Genomic DNA, 12215 nt, shown 5'->3' on the forward strand with positions numbered 1-12215 from the left:
AATCTTGACAGTTGATCTACCTCTCTACCCATTAAAGCAGGTAGGGAATAAATTTAATTGTACTTCTACAGCTATCTGTTTGTTTGTCTACAATCTTTAGCATTTGCAAAATGGATGCTCCACTTTTAGAATAATTGATATTTTATAACCTGCAAGTTGATTAAGGAGAAATTTTATACTTTGCAAGGAGGCTAATGAATTTGACTTCCCAAATAATTAAAAAAAAAACAAGGTTTTTGTCATCATTAATCATATCTGGCTAAATGATTTCCTCTGTTTGATGTCTAAATATGCCATATTATTTATAAATTGTGTTTCCCATATGTGTCCTGTAGGAAACTCAAGATCAATAATTTTGATTTTTGGTTTGGAACTTCTAGCCAATCTAGTAGGTAGGAAAATGAAATTGACATATTGATTGGATTAGAGACTCTGTATAATATAACATATTGTTACTCTTCCCCTTCTTTCCATTCACATCGGTTTGTCTTTCATCTCATTCTGTACTAAATTTCCTTGAACTGGAAACTCAACTTACTGTGCTCGAACAGAGAAACTAGCCTTAATTTTTGAAAAAAAGTCTTTCAGTAGTAGTATTTTTGGGAAACTTTTCTGAGCTTATGCCTCATGCATGATTTATCAAATATATGGATGGGACTTCGATTGCCTTAGTTATATTAGCTTTTTTCTTTATACTTAGGCTTCGTTTGGAACAACTTTCTTACTGCTTCTTAAAGCAATTTTTTAGTGAAAAATTATTTTTTTTACTAGAAAGTTAATTTAAGAAACAGTAAAAAAGCCGTTCCAAACGAAGCCTTAGACTTAATTTGGGATGGCTTTCTTACTTCTTCTTAAAGTAAATTTTTAATACAAAAATTCTTAGATGCTCTTCAGATAACTTTCAAGTAAGAAAGTTAAGGCTGGTAAAAAGCATCTGCTTAGAAGTCCAAAATTAAAATTTTTTTGTACTAAGTTATCTGAAGAGCATCTATTCTCAGATATCTATTTGGAAGTTATCTGAGGAGCATCTGTAAAAGTATAATGTTCAGCACTTCGACATGTTCTACCACCACTACCCTTATATTTCACTTGACATCTTCTTTCTGGTTTGTTCTTTCATAAAGACAGTACTGTCTTTGCCATGTCGTACTGCCTCTTTTTCTCTTGATGAAACTTTATCTACTATGAGCTATTATTTTATGCGGACACCAGATGGGAGAACCGTCCGGTTAAGCGTTGGGTATCCAGCGGTACCGAGGGGTTTCTAGAGCGGGTACCGAGTTGGGTACCCAACAATGGGGTGATGTGACGCATTTTTTTGGTATCCGAACGCCCTCTGAACTCCGCACAGAATAATACATCGATCATCAGAGCCTTATATCACTGCATTGTTCCAGGTACTTGATAGTTTCACACACAACTGACCATCAAAAACCGATGCCCCTCTCCTGAATACAATTGCAGTGATTGTATTGGTGGTTGCCAAGTGCCCAAACATGCACAAGGTTCGCATTCTCGGAATCAATGGAGATCGTTGATCGGCATCAGCTCCATTGGAAGATCACGACCGTTGACATGGTGTGGAGTTTTTAAAGCTCTGGTAAAGTAGATGTTGATCAATGTACAAAATAGTTGAAATAACCAGAAATGCTGTTCTCTTCTAGAGAAGCTCAGATTCGGTAGTTATTGTAGGCTTCATTTGAGACAACTTTTTTTACTGTTTTGTAAAGTTATTGTTAGAAAAAATAAATTCTTAAAGCTATTGTACAAAGCATTTTTTTAGTATAATTTTTTTTAGAAGCAGCAAGAAAATATTGATAAAATAGAAATTTTGGCTGCAGTATGAAAAGCAAAGTAGTAAGAAAATTATCCAAATAAAGTCTTAATCTCCAATGGATATCATTCAAATTATTTTTTTAATATAATCATTCATTAACTCATCCTTAATCAATATTAACATTCTCATTTTTGTCACAATTATCTTAAATATTAATAATTTTTAATAGCCTAACATACTTATCCTTATAATATTGTTAATTTGATTATGGTGTTATAAAATTTATTTCTAAACCTCCATGATTTTTTTAATTATATCAAGCTTGCTTGGAAATTCTTAATTTTAAATATCTAGCTTTAACTTTAGATGTTTTACCCCATAAATAGCTCAATTCTTGTATATTAATTGATCTAATAAATACTAAAATTTTTCATATTTTTGTATCATCTAACTTACAATAATATTAAATGATAATTTCTAATTTGATATCTATAAAATTGTATATCATATATTACTTTTTTTCTATTAATTCTAATGATTTATCTTTAAATATTCTTTAATGCTCCAATTTTTCATTAATTTCAGTAGATATCTAATCTTTTATATAAACTTATAGCAATTAAAAAAAATTGTTATTTCACAACTATTTCTAATACTAGTTAATATACCATTTTAAATAACTTCAAAAAATCAATAAATCTTTGGCATACTCCTTTCTATATTTGAAGTGCATCAAATCAATTTTCATAGCACTTGATAAATAAAAATCTTTTCTCTTTGCTCTATATTTCTCCATTAATTAACTACCTTAAAACAAAAATCTCTTTAATGATAGATATTATTGCAACTAAATCAAGTTTATATAGGCTTCGTTTGCGATGGTTTTCTTACTGCTTCCTACAGCAGTTTGTTAACACCAAAAATTCTTGAAGCAGCAAAATACATTATCAAAAAAATTATTCTAAACAAAGCCTAAGTCTAAGGCTTCGTTTGAAACAGCTTTTTTAATAGTTTTTTAAAGCATCTTCTTAGTTAAAAATTTTTGTACTAATAAACTGCTTTAAAAAGCAGTCAGAAAATTGTCTAAAACAAAATTAGAATAATCTTGAAAGTTATTGTTGACATATTACTGAAAATTCATCTAATCAAACACAAATCCAAATAAAATAAATATATATAACATTATTCAATAAATGAGCTTACAAAAATATTCAAAATTTCATCAATCAATCACCAAATGAAATACCCTCAAGCACAAACAATGAGCTTTCTTTAGAGGCCCTACCCACCCCCAACTTGTGTGAGGAGCTCCTGTTATCTTCTACCTATCATGCCAAGTCAAGAAGGGATCTTTCTTGTGACCTTACTGTATTTTTATCCATACTCCTAAGACAATAAATATGACACAGAGATTTCTGCAACTATTGTTTCTTCTGTCTGGCAACATTCTTTGTTCTCTTATAAGAAACAATGAACAATTCTCTCACTCATTTGTTTATTTATAAAGCCACCTAATTTGGTCACATATTGGAGGATAAACAATCATATTTTGTAAGCTATAAGAGGGCATCCTATCAAATATGTTTAGCTTATTATAATGGAATGAGCATTGATTGGCTCTCATCCCAAGGGGAATGTTTTGTTGGGTCCCTCAATAGTTTATTTTGATTTTGTGGATGAGGTAGTGGAGGAATTATTGCTTGTTGGTATTTTGGTTAGATCATATTTTCATATTTTGTTGTTTAAATTTAGAATTTAGGAAATATTTTCACATTTTGAAAAATATATGTGAATATTTTGGGAGAGGAGGAATGGTATTAGTATAATTTCAAATAAATATGCAAACTTTATTCTCGTAATTCGCATTTAGGTTATGTTTGGGATAGTTTTCATACTGATTTCTAAAGCAACTTTTTATTATGATAAGTTTTTTGAAAGCAACGAAAAAATAATGATCAAAAGCTATCTCAAATGAAGCCTTAAGAAATTCAATTTATAGTTAATGGGCTTGACAAAATACTCTATAAACGAGAGAAAGTGACAGCGGATTTTCATCAAACAACATATCCCGCATAGGTGAATGGAAGCTGATGGTTAGAGTGATGGTGTCAGTTCAAGCTCAAGTAAGGTGTTGGAATAGTGAAGCACACAATGTACTAGCCGTATTATGTGCGCAAGGAGGTCGACAATATTGTCACATAAGGGGTGTTGCAAAAAGCAATGAGGGATAGACAAATGAGAAGGCTAGTGGAGGAAGGATGATAATATATCGGTGTCTGTTGGTTGGAAGCTTTGACTACCAATTAAGAAGTCTTGAATTTGAGTCTTGCGTGTGTGATATATGTGTGAGCTTACCTTAATTGTCCTAAATGTCCCAAAAAAAATAATGTATCGGGTACATGCACAAATACTGGCAATATCCCAACGTGGAGTTTGATGATAAATAATTATAGTTAAGTGGTAGAGGAATATATTATTTTTGTTGTTATTTAAAATTTTGAATGTTATGTATGTAAATAATGAATATTAAAGGTAAAACATACAAATCCTAGACATGTAAATCCCCCTACTTGTTTAATTGCAAGCAGATTATGATGTTTCCTACCGACATAGTTACTTAAAATAAATATATGAGAAAGATCACATTTTTAAACAACAATAAAATATTTATCTAAGGATATCAATGAACATTTGTGGTCAAGTCAAGTGATTTGTTGCTCTGAAATAACTTCTCATCAAAATGAAAAAGCTTAAAAGAGTCTGATGGACATTTTATTCCCCATCAAATTAAGCTCCACCACAGCCTTAATGGCTAAGAGAATCTTTGATGGCCTGATAAGACCTGACACCCCCAGATCTGCTTACTATATTCAATAAAGATTTAAAGAACAAAGCTTCCATAATATACATAATTAAATAAAAATTTTCTCAAAAGTTTAGAGGGATGAGAACAACCCACGCATAGTCCCTCCCTTCCACCACCAACTCAAATTGAAACAAAATTCATCAGATTCATAAAAAAACATCGATCACAGCTTCTTCAATCTTCCATGAAACTTCTCACATGGATACCATCCCTCTCCTTCTTCCTCTACTATCCCCCTCTTCCCTCTCCTTCACCCATAATACCTTCCCAAAACCAAGTTTGATCTACTCCTTCCACAGTATTCTCATCACAAGCATTCTTAATGCTTACTTGCTTCAAATCCTCAAAAGGAAAAGGAAGATTGCCATCTCTTCTCTCCTTCCCTTCCTCCATGCTACCAACTCCATAATCTAATGGCACCTTCAGCTTGGAGGGCCACATAAGCTCTTGCAAACCGAAGTCTTCAATCGTGGGCATACTCAATGCATGAAGATCCTCCTGAAAAGGATTTGATTTACGAAGCCTTATTCTTGCATTTGCGGAGAGCTCGTTTTCTTTACTGGAATTCGGTAACTCAAAAGAGATGAACTTTCTTGAAGCGATCCCACTCCTTATTGGTTGGAGTGCAGAGACAGAAGAAGAGAGAGAGAAGGAGGTAAGCTCAAGAGGAATGAGCTTAGAAGGTTGTTGATTCATTGAAGTAGATGAAAGTAAGGATGTTGATGAAGTAGGGGTAGCTAATGTTGTTATTTTAGAAGAAGCTTGAGATGAAGATGAAGATGAAGAGTTCAATCTCTTGTTGTTCTTCCTTGAGCCTCCACCAACTGGGACATTTCTAAGGGATCCACCTTCAGTCCAATATCTCCTACAGGACTTGCAGAAATATCTGTGGAAAAAAAAAGTCTAATGTTGAAAGTGAAAACTGGCATACAAATGATCAAAGTGGACAATTAACAGTGCATCATTGAAAGATAAAATAAAAGATTGCTTCTTTAAGGCATCTCCAACCGAAAATCCCATTTTTCATTTCAAAATACAGTGAAACTCAAAAATGCTTTGATTCATCTCCAATCCCATTTTGCGGATTCTGCGAATGTAATCGTCTTTCTCCTCTTTGTTTTTAGTGCGTTTCTACGGCAAATCCATCCGGCTGAGACAGAAAAATCGCATAGGTGAACAGTGCGATGCCAACCCGCAAGCAAATAGTGGAAGATTTGGCGTTCGACTGGAGAGACCGAACGACGCCATACGCAAGTTTGGCCTTCGGTTGGAGATGGTCTAAGAGCTGTTAGCTTTCAAATTCAGTAAATTTTGAGTGAATTATAGCATTATAATTGTTGTATGTAATTATTTGTTTCAATGTTCAAAATTTATGATTAGTAGAAATATTTGCATCTACTAGAGAATGGGATTAAAGCTAAATCTTGCATAGATCCACCCTAAAATAAGCTGTCAAACAACCCCTTAGCACATTATTATCAATACCTTGGCTGACTGAGGCTATAGTTGTTGTAGTAACAAAATTTGGTGTTTGTTGATTTGCACCTTGGACAGTTTAGTGCTTGTTCCCTGTGAGGCCTCACCTTCCTCTCCACTCCCTGAACACATAGACTTTACATCAAAATGAGTAAACAGCAATAGAAGAAGAAGAAGAAGACTGAGAATATGTAGAGGAAAGAAAAGGAGTAGTTGAAAGAGATATATGTTTGTCTTTGCTCTAAAGCTTTTTCCACTACCCTTTTCTTGCTCACATCTTGCTTTTCAAAGCTCAAAAGAGGAGACAAAGAGAAAGAGAAAAATAGAGAGAGAGAGAGAGAGAGAGAGAGAGAGAGAGATGCAGAGTGAACAAAACCAAAGCTTCCTCATCTTCTGACTAAAAAGAAGAGATGTTCAGGATTTGGAGTGTTATAGAGGGAGAAAAAAAGGAATGGAGATCAAAAAGCTGTGTTAATTTGCTTATTGATTACCTGCTGAGGCCATTGAACAGTTTCCATTAGAAGATCTCTGTGGTGTGGGTGAGAGCTGCAATAGCAAGACAGAAAGAAGAGTTGGCTCTGCTCCTACTGATGGACAGCTTGCTATGGCAATCAGGAAAGCCTATTGAGGTTTTTTGAGTGGAGAATATTATGTTCCCTCGTCATATAGAGCTATATGATTTGATGTTCATATTTTATGTATAATATAATGGACAGCAAACTTACATTCAAATCTCTTTAAATTTATAAAATTAAAATTAATTATTTTTGTGATTTTTATGCCTATAGAGAAGTCTTCACATATAAATATCTTCAAATTTTGTAATTTTATTTTGAAAATTTTTATAAGGGCTTCAATTGTTTTATTTGATGTTTTATGTTAAAATAAAAATTTTATATGCATAAATACCTCTACTCTTTGATTTTTTTTTTTGAAATTTAATATTCTTTTTTTTTAATGATGATAAATATTTTATTTTCTTTTATTTATAATTTTGTATCAAAGATGAATTAATTAAATAGCAAAATAAAGTTTTTTAATCTCTTTTAAATATTAAAATTGGAAGCAATAATAGGACTATGAACAAGTGTCCATTGGTGCTTTACATGATAAGCATATGATAGCCAACATTCAAGAGAGAGAAAAGGACTTTTGTACATCAAGAAGGAGAATGTTCATTCTTCTCTCTCTTCTTATGTAACATTTATATATATTTAATCCAAGATTAAGCTATTAATTATCTTTCATAAGATACGAATTACAAATGCATTATATATACACACACACACACGTCCTCAAAAACTTATCTTGATTGGGCACGAATTTCGAGGCAAAATCAAGTTTGAAACTTCTGAAATTAAAATTAGTACCATCCGAACTCTGATTTAAGCAAACTTACAGTCGCACTGAACATCTCGGAAATATGAACACAACAACAACAAATTCGACTCAATCCGAGCCCAAATGGGTCCAAATCAAGGGTCTTAAGTGTTGTTATAGGGTTTGAACCACAATTTGGGTTACCAAACGGTTTCCAAACATGACGTACTTATAGTCGAATCAAGCGGCTCGACGAGACAAATCCAACGAGCCCAAGATCACTAAATTCCGACATCATTAAAACCTTCAATTGTCTGATGAAGGGTCCACAATCAAGGGATTCAATATCGGTCGTCCATCCAACCACTCCCCATTTACCCTTGATATCTCACCTATTTACGGGTCATTCCACTCCATAAATCTATAAATAGACCCCTCTTTTCTCTTGAATGGGTGACCAAAGCAAGAACATAATAAGAGAAGGAAGAAGCTCCTCCTCGACCATCGTCGGACTTCTGTCAAACCACCACCTGAGGCCCTCACCTCCGCCAGACCACTGCCTGACGTCGTTGCTCCGCCGGACCACCACTTGAGGCCTTCACCTCCGTCGGACCACCGCCTGACGTCGTTGATCCGTCGGACCACCACTTGAGACCCTCAACTCCGCCGGATCACCGCCTGACGTCTTTGCTCTGCCAGACCACCACTTGAGGCTCTCACCTCTGCCGGACCACCACTTGAGGCTCTCACCTCTGTCGGACCACCACTTGAGGCCCTCACCTCCGTTGGACCACCGCCTGACGTAGTTGCTCCGTCGGACCACCACCTGATGTTGTGGCTCCGCCGGGCCACCTTCTGAGGCCCGGACTTCCGCCAGACCACAACTTGAGGACCTGTGCTTCACCAGGCCACCACCTATGGCCAAACTTCCACCGGACCACCGCTTGAGGCCCTATGCTTCACCAGGCCACCACATGAGGCTCAAATTTCCTCCGAATTGCCACTTGAGGTTCTGTGCTCCACCAGAACACCACCTGAGGCCCAAACTTCCGGCGGACCACTATATGAGGCCTTGAGCTCCACCAGGTCACCACTTGATGCCCAGAGTTCTCCCAAAATACTGTCGACCTCCATCACCGGATAACGGTCTTTCTGACTCTAGTCTCTTGCCGACTACGGTCCTTCCGACCTCTGTCACCTACTATATATGGTCCATCCGACCTCCATCACTAGACAACAGTTTTTCTGACCCCGGTCTCCTGCCGACTACGTTCCATCCGACCTCTATCACCTACAATGTTCCTTATGACCTCCATCACCAAACAACAATCTTTCTCACCCCGGTCTCCTTCCAATTATGATCCTTCTAACCTCTGTCGCCTACTATGATCCTTCCGGTCTACATTGCCAAACAATGGTCTTTCTGATTCCCGGACTCTTGCCAACTATGGTCTTTCGAACCCCCTGTCTTCTGTCGACTACGGTCATTCCAACCTACATCACCTACTATGGTCCTTCTGACCTCCATCACCAGACAACAGTCTTTCCGGCCTCCATCATATCGATTATGGTCGTGCCGACCAAACAAATATGTCTATATTGTAACTCAAACCATGTAATTCGCTCTATATGATGTAAATTTGTATCATCAAGCCAAGGTCTTCTCCCAAGGAAGGGCCTCATTTGTAATCAACTATAAATACTAGTTGATTCATTCAAATTGGGCTAGACCGCATGCTTTTTCTCCCTTTTTAGGGGTTTCCACGTAAAAACTTTGGTATCTCTTATGAACGCTTCACCCTCTCTCTTATCTGCTTGTGTGTTGGATCTTCGTACAACACTAAGATGTTAAACTATATATTTATCTACCTCCTCGAATACTTCAGGACGCAACAATATATATAATCAAAAAAATATCTTAATCGAGCACAAATCTCAAGGCAATATCATAAAGCTGAAACTTTATGAAATTAAATTTGGGACCATCCGAACTATGATTTTAGCAAACATAGAGTCGAACTGAACATCTCAAAACGACGAACCCAAAGACACCAAATTGGACTCAACCTGAGCCCAAATGGGTCCAAATCGAAGACTCAAAGCGCCTTTGGAAGGTTCAAACCATAAATTGGATTATTAAACAATTTCCAAACATGACATGTTTATATTCGAATCGAGTAGCTCAACAAGACGAATCCAACGAGCCTAAAATCGCTGAATTCTGATATCATTAAAACATTCAATTGCCCAGTAAACGATTCAAAATCAAGGGGATCAATATCGATCATCCATTCAAACCACTCTAAACATGCATTCAATTTTCTTTCTATTTATTGATAATCTCACTCACAAAAAAATTATAAATAATCCATTCATTCTTTATTGGGGGGACCCAAGGAAGGAAGGAAGGAAGAAAAGGCATAAAGAAAAACTAGAGTTCTCTTCCCACCAAACTCCTCCTTGACCATCGTCAGACTACTGACCATTGCCGGATTTCTACCCTGCCACCAACTTACGACTTACGCCGTTGCCGTCTAACTTCAACAAGTTGCCAACTAACATCAAATTTATATCCAACCACCGATCATCGCAGGATTTTCATCTGATTCTTGTTCGTCGTTATATTTCAACACGTTGGTCGACTGGGTGTGGCCCATGATTTTTCCCCATAAATCATCTACAGTGTAATTAATAACACTTATCAGTGTGGGCTTAGAGAGAGAGAGTCTTCATGAGGGATAAAATATTTTTTTTAATTAGAATAAATTTTTTTTCATATTACAATTTTTTACTAAAAATTTACTTTAAAAAGTAATAAAAAAGCCGTCCCAAACGATACTTTCATGAGTCTCAAGGTACTATTCCTGCATTGCTTATTGTTCATTTGCAACATCGAGAGTCGAATCCATTCGCAATTTTTTAATATCCCGACTCCACCATGCCCTAATTTCTCGTTCCATTGTTTCTACTATTTGGGACATTCAGGCTTCGTTTGGGACAGCTTTCTTATTGTTTCTTAAAGCAGATTTCTTAAATTTTTTGTACTAAAAAGCTGCTTCATAAAGTTGCTTTATGAAGCAGTAAGAAAGCCTTCCCAAACAAGCCTCACTTGTGATCTCCTCCTACGACAATGCAAATTATGCATCAACTATAAGTAATATTTCATTCTTAGGAAAGAGTAACGCTATTCAGAGTTGGAGGTCATAGTCGAGTTACTTGTAAGTGCCAACCATCTTCATATTTATTTTCTTGTGCTATGCATATTTATATGGTGTACTATAGAAGAATTTGATGTATTATATATGTTATGAATTATGATCCCTCTTTATTATATCTACATTGTTCAATTATTATTCAACCAATATAATGGTTGAATTTGTTGTGTTGTATGGTGTGATCGATCTCTTAATTAGACGTGTTAAGTCGAACATTGAATCAAGCTTATTCAAACTCGCTACTCAACTATTTAATAAATTTTCAAATAATATCTTATTTGAACTATGTTCGAATTGATTGTAAAATTTTAAATTTTGCAATTAAAAATCTGCTTTAAGAAGCTGTAAGAAAGCCGTCTAAAACGAAGCCTAAATTTGATTGCGATGGACTAAAAATGGTAGTCACTTATGGAACTCTCAAGCTGTCTCACCCCTTTAGAATATTATTGTATTATGGAACTCTCTATGAGGTCCATAACATGCCTTTCTTGCTTGTATTTATTTATGTTTTAATGCTGCTCTTAATGGTTGTTGGCTGCTCGATCTTATTACAATATTAGTGCATTTTGTTGAGATATGATTGCCTGTGCTTCCCTGCTCTTCTCAATGTTTTCAGTAACGACATTAGTCCCATTTTGTTGTTTATTTGGTGCTTTGGTGTAGTTACTTATGTGTGTAAATTTCTCCTTTTTTTTTCAACATTATATGTTTAACTTTTTCTTTGTACGTCCAAATATTCAGAAAATCAAGCTCAAATGAAGTCGGCCTAGTTTAAGCTAATTTGACGTAGTTCAAGTCAAACTGGCTTGATCCACTCAGTGTCAACATTAAAAAGACTCGACGCTCTATAAAAAAAACTCGTCTCAAGAAGGGGAAATTATGACGTCCAGTGTCCGGATTCGTCCGGAAACCAATCCGGAAGCGCCACGTCACCCAAATATACCGGGACCCAGTGTATTTGGGTGATGTGGCGCTTCCGGATTGGATGTCTGGACGTCCGGTGACCGGACGTAATAATTCGCCTTCAAGAAGACGATTGTAGCCTAAGAACTTGACCCAACCAAGTAGTATAATCTATAAAGATAACCCAAGCAACTCTCAAAGGGATGACTTGATTTACAAGGGATACTATAAATCAATTATCGGGTATTTGACCATTAATACAGACAAAGCTAATGACTTTTTAGGAGCTCAACAGACAATTTCATCAAATCAAATATTTGGATTAGGCTATACAATTATTATATATTTTTTTCCTATATAAATATTCATGTAGCTGACTATGTAACACTACAACCCCAATCCAAATCTACAAATAGGGGGTTCCAGAGATGAACTCAACATGGTTTTCTATAATCAAACTTATTTTACAGAAATCTCAAAGCTTCTCACTCTAAAGTTTTTTGTCTCTCTCTAATTTTTTGCTCTCTTTCACTTAATGTTCTTAGTATAATTTATTGTCATTCACCTACAACCCTTGATTCAAAAGAATAGTTTATATTTTGCTAGAGAACAAAAAAAAAAGGACAGAAATCCATTGATGTGACTCAAACTACTGGAA

At 35.6% G+C, this 12215-nt stretch overlaps 1 protein-coding gene across 1 annotated transcript; it reads right to left on the bottom strand.

Moving 5' to 3' along the window:
* Positions 1-4486: 4486 nt before the first annotated feature.
* LOC110107024 (dof zinc finger protein DOF1.8) lies at positions 4487-8573 on the bottom strand. Its single transcript, XM_020837154.2, has 4 exons — positions 8441-8573; positions 8292-8391; positions 6129-6254; positions 4487-5529 (listed from the first exon to the last, which is right to left on the bottom strand). Exons 1-4 carry the CDS (start codon positions 8571-8573, stop codon positions 4872-4874), a joined length of 1017 nt encoding a protein of 338 aa, XP_020692813.1. The 3' UTR covers positions 4487-4871.
* Between the last annotated feature and the right edge of the window lie 3642 nt (positions 8574-12215).

This window comes from Dendrobium catenatum, unplaced genomic scaffold (assembly GCF_001605985.2).
Source record: "Dendrobium catenatum unplaced genomic scaffold, ASM160598v2 fragScaff_scaffold_716, whole genome shotgun sequence".
Lineage (NCBI taxonomy): Eukaryota > Viridiplantae > Streptophyta > Magnoliopsida > Asparagales > Orchidaceae > Dendrobium > Dendrobium catenatum.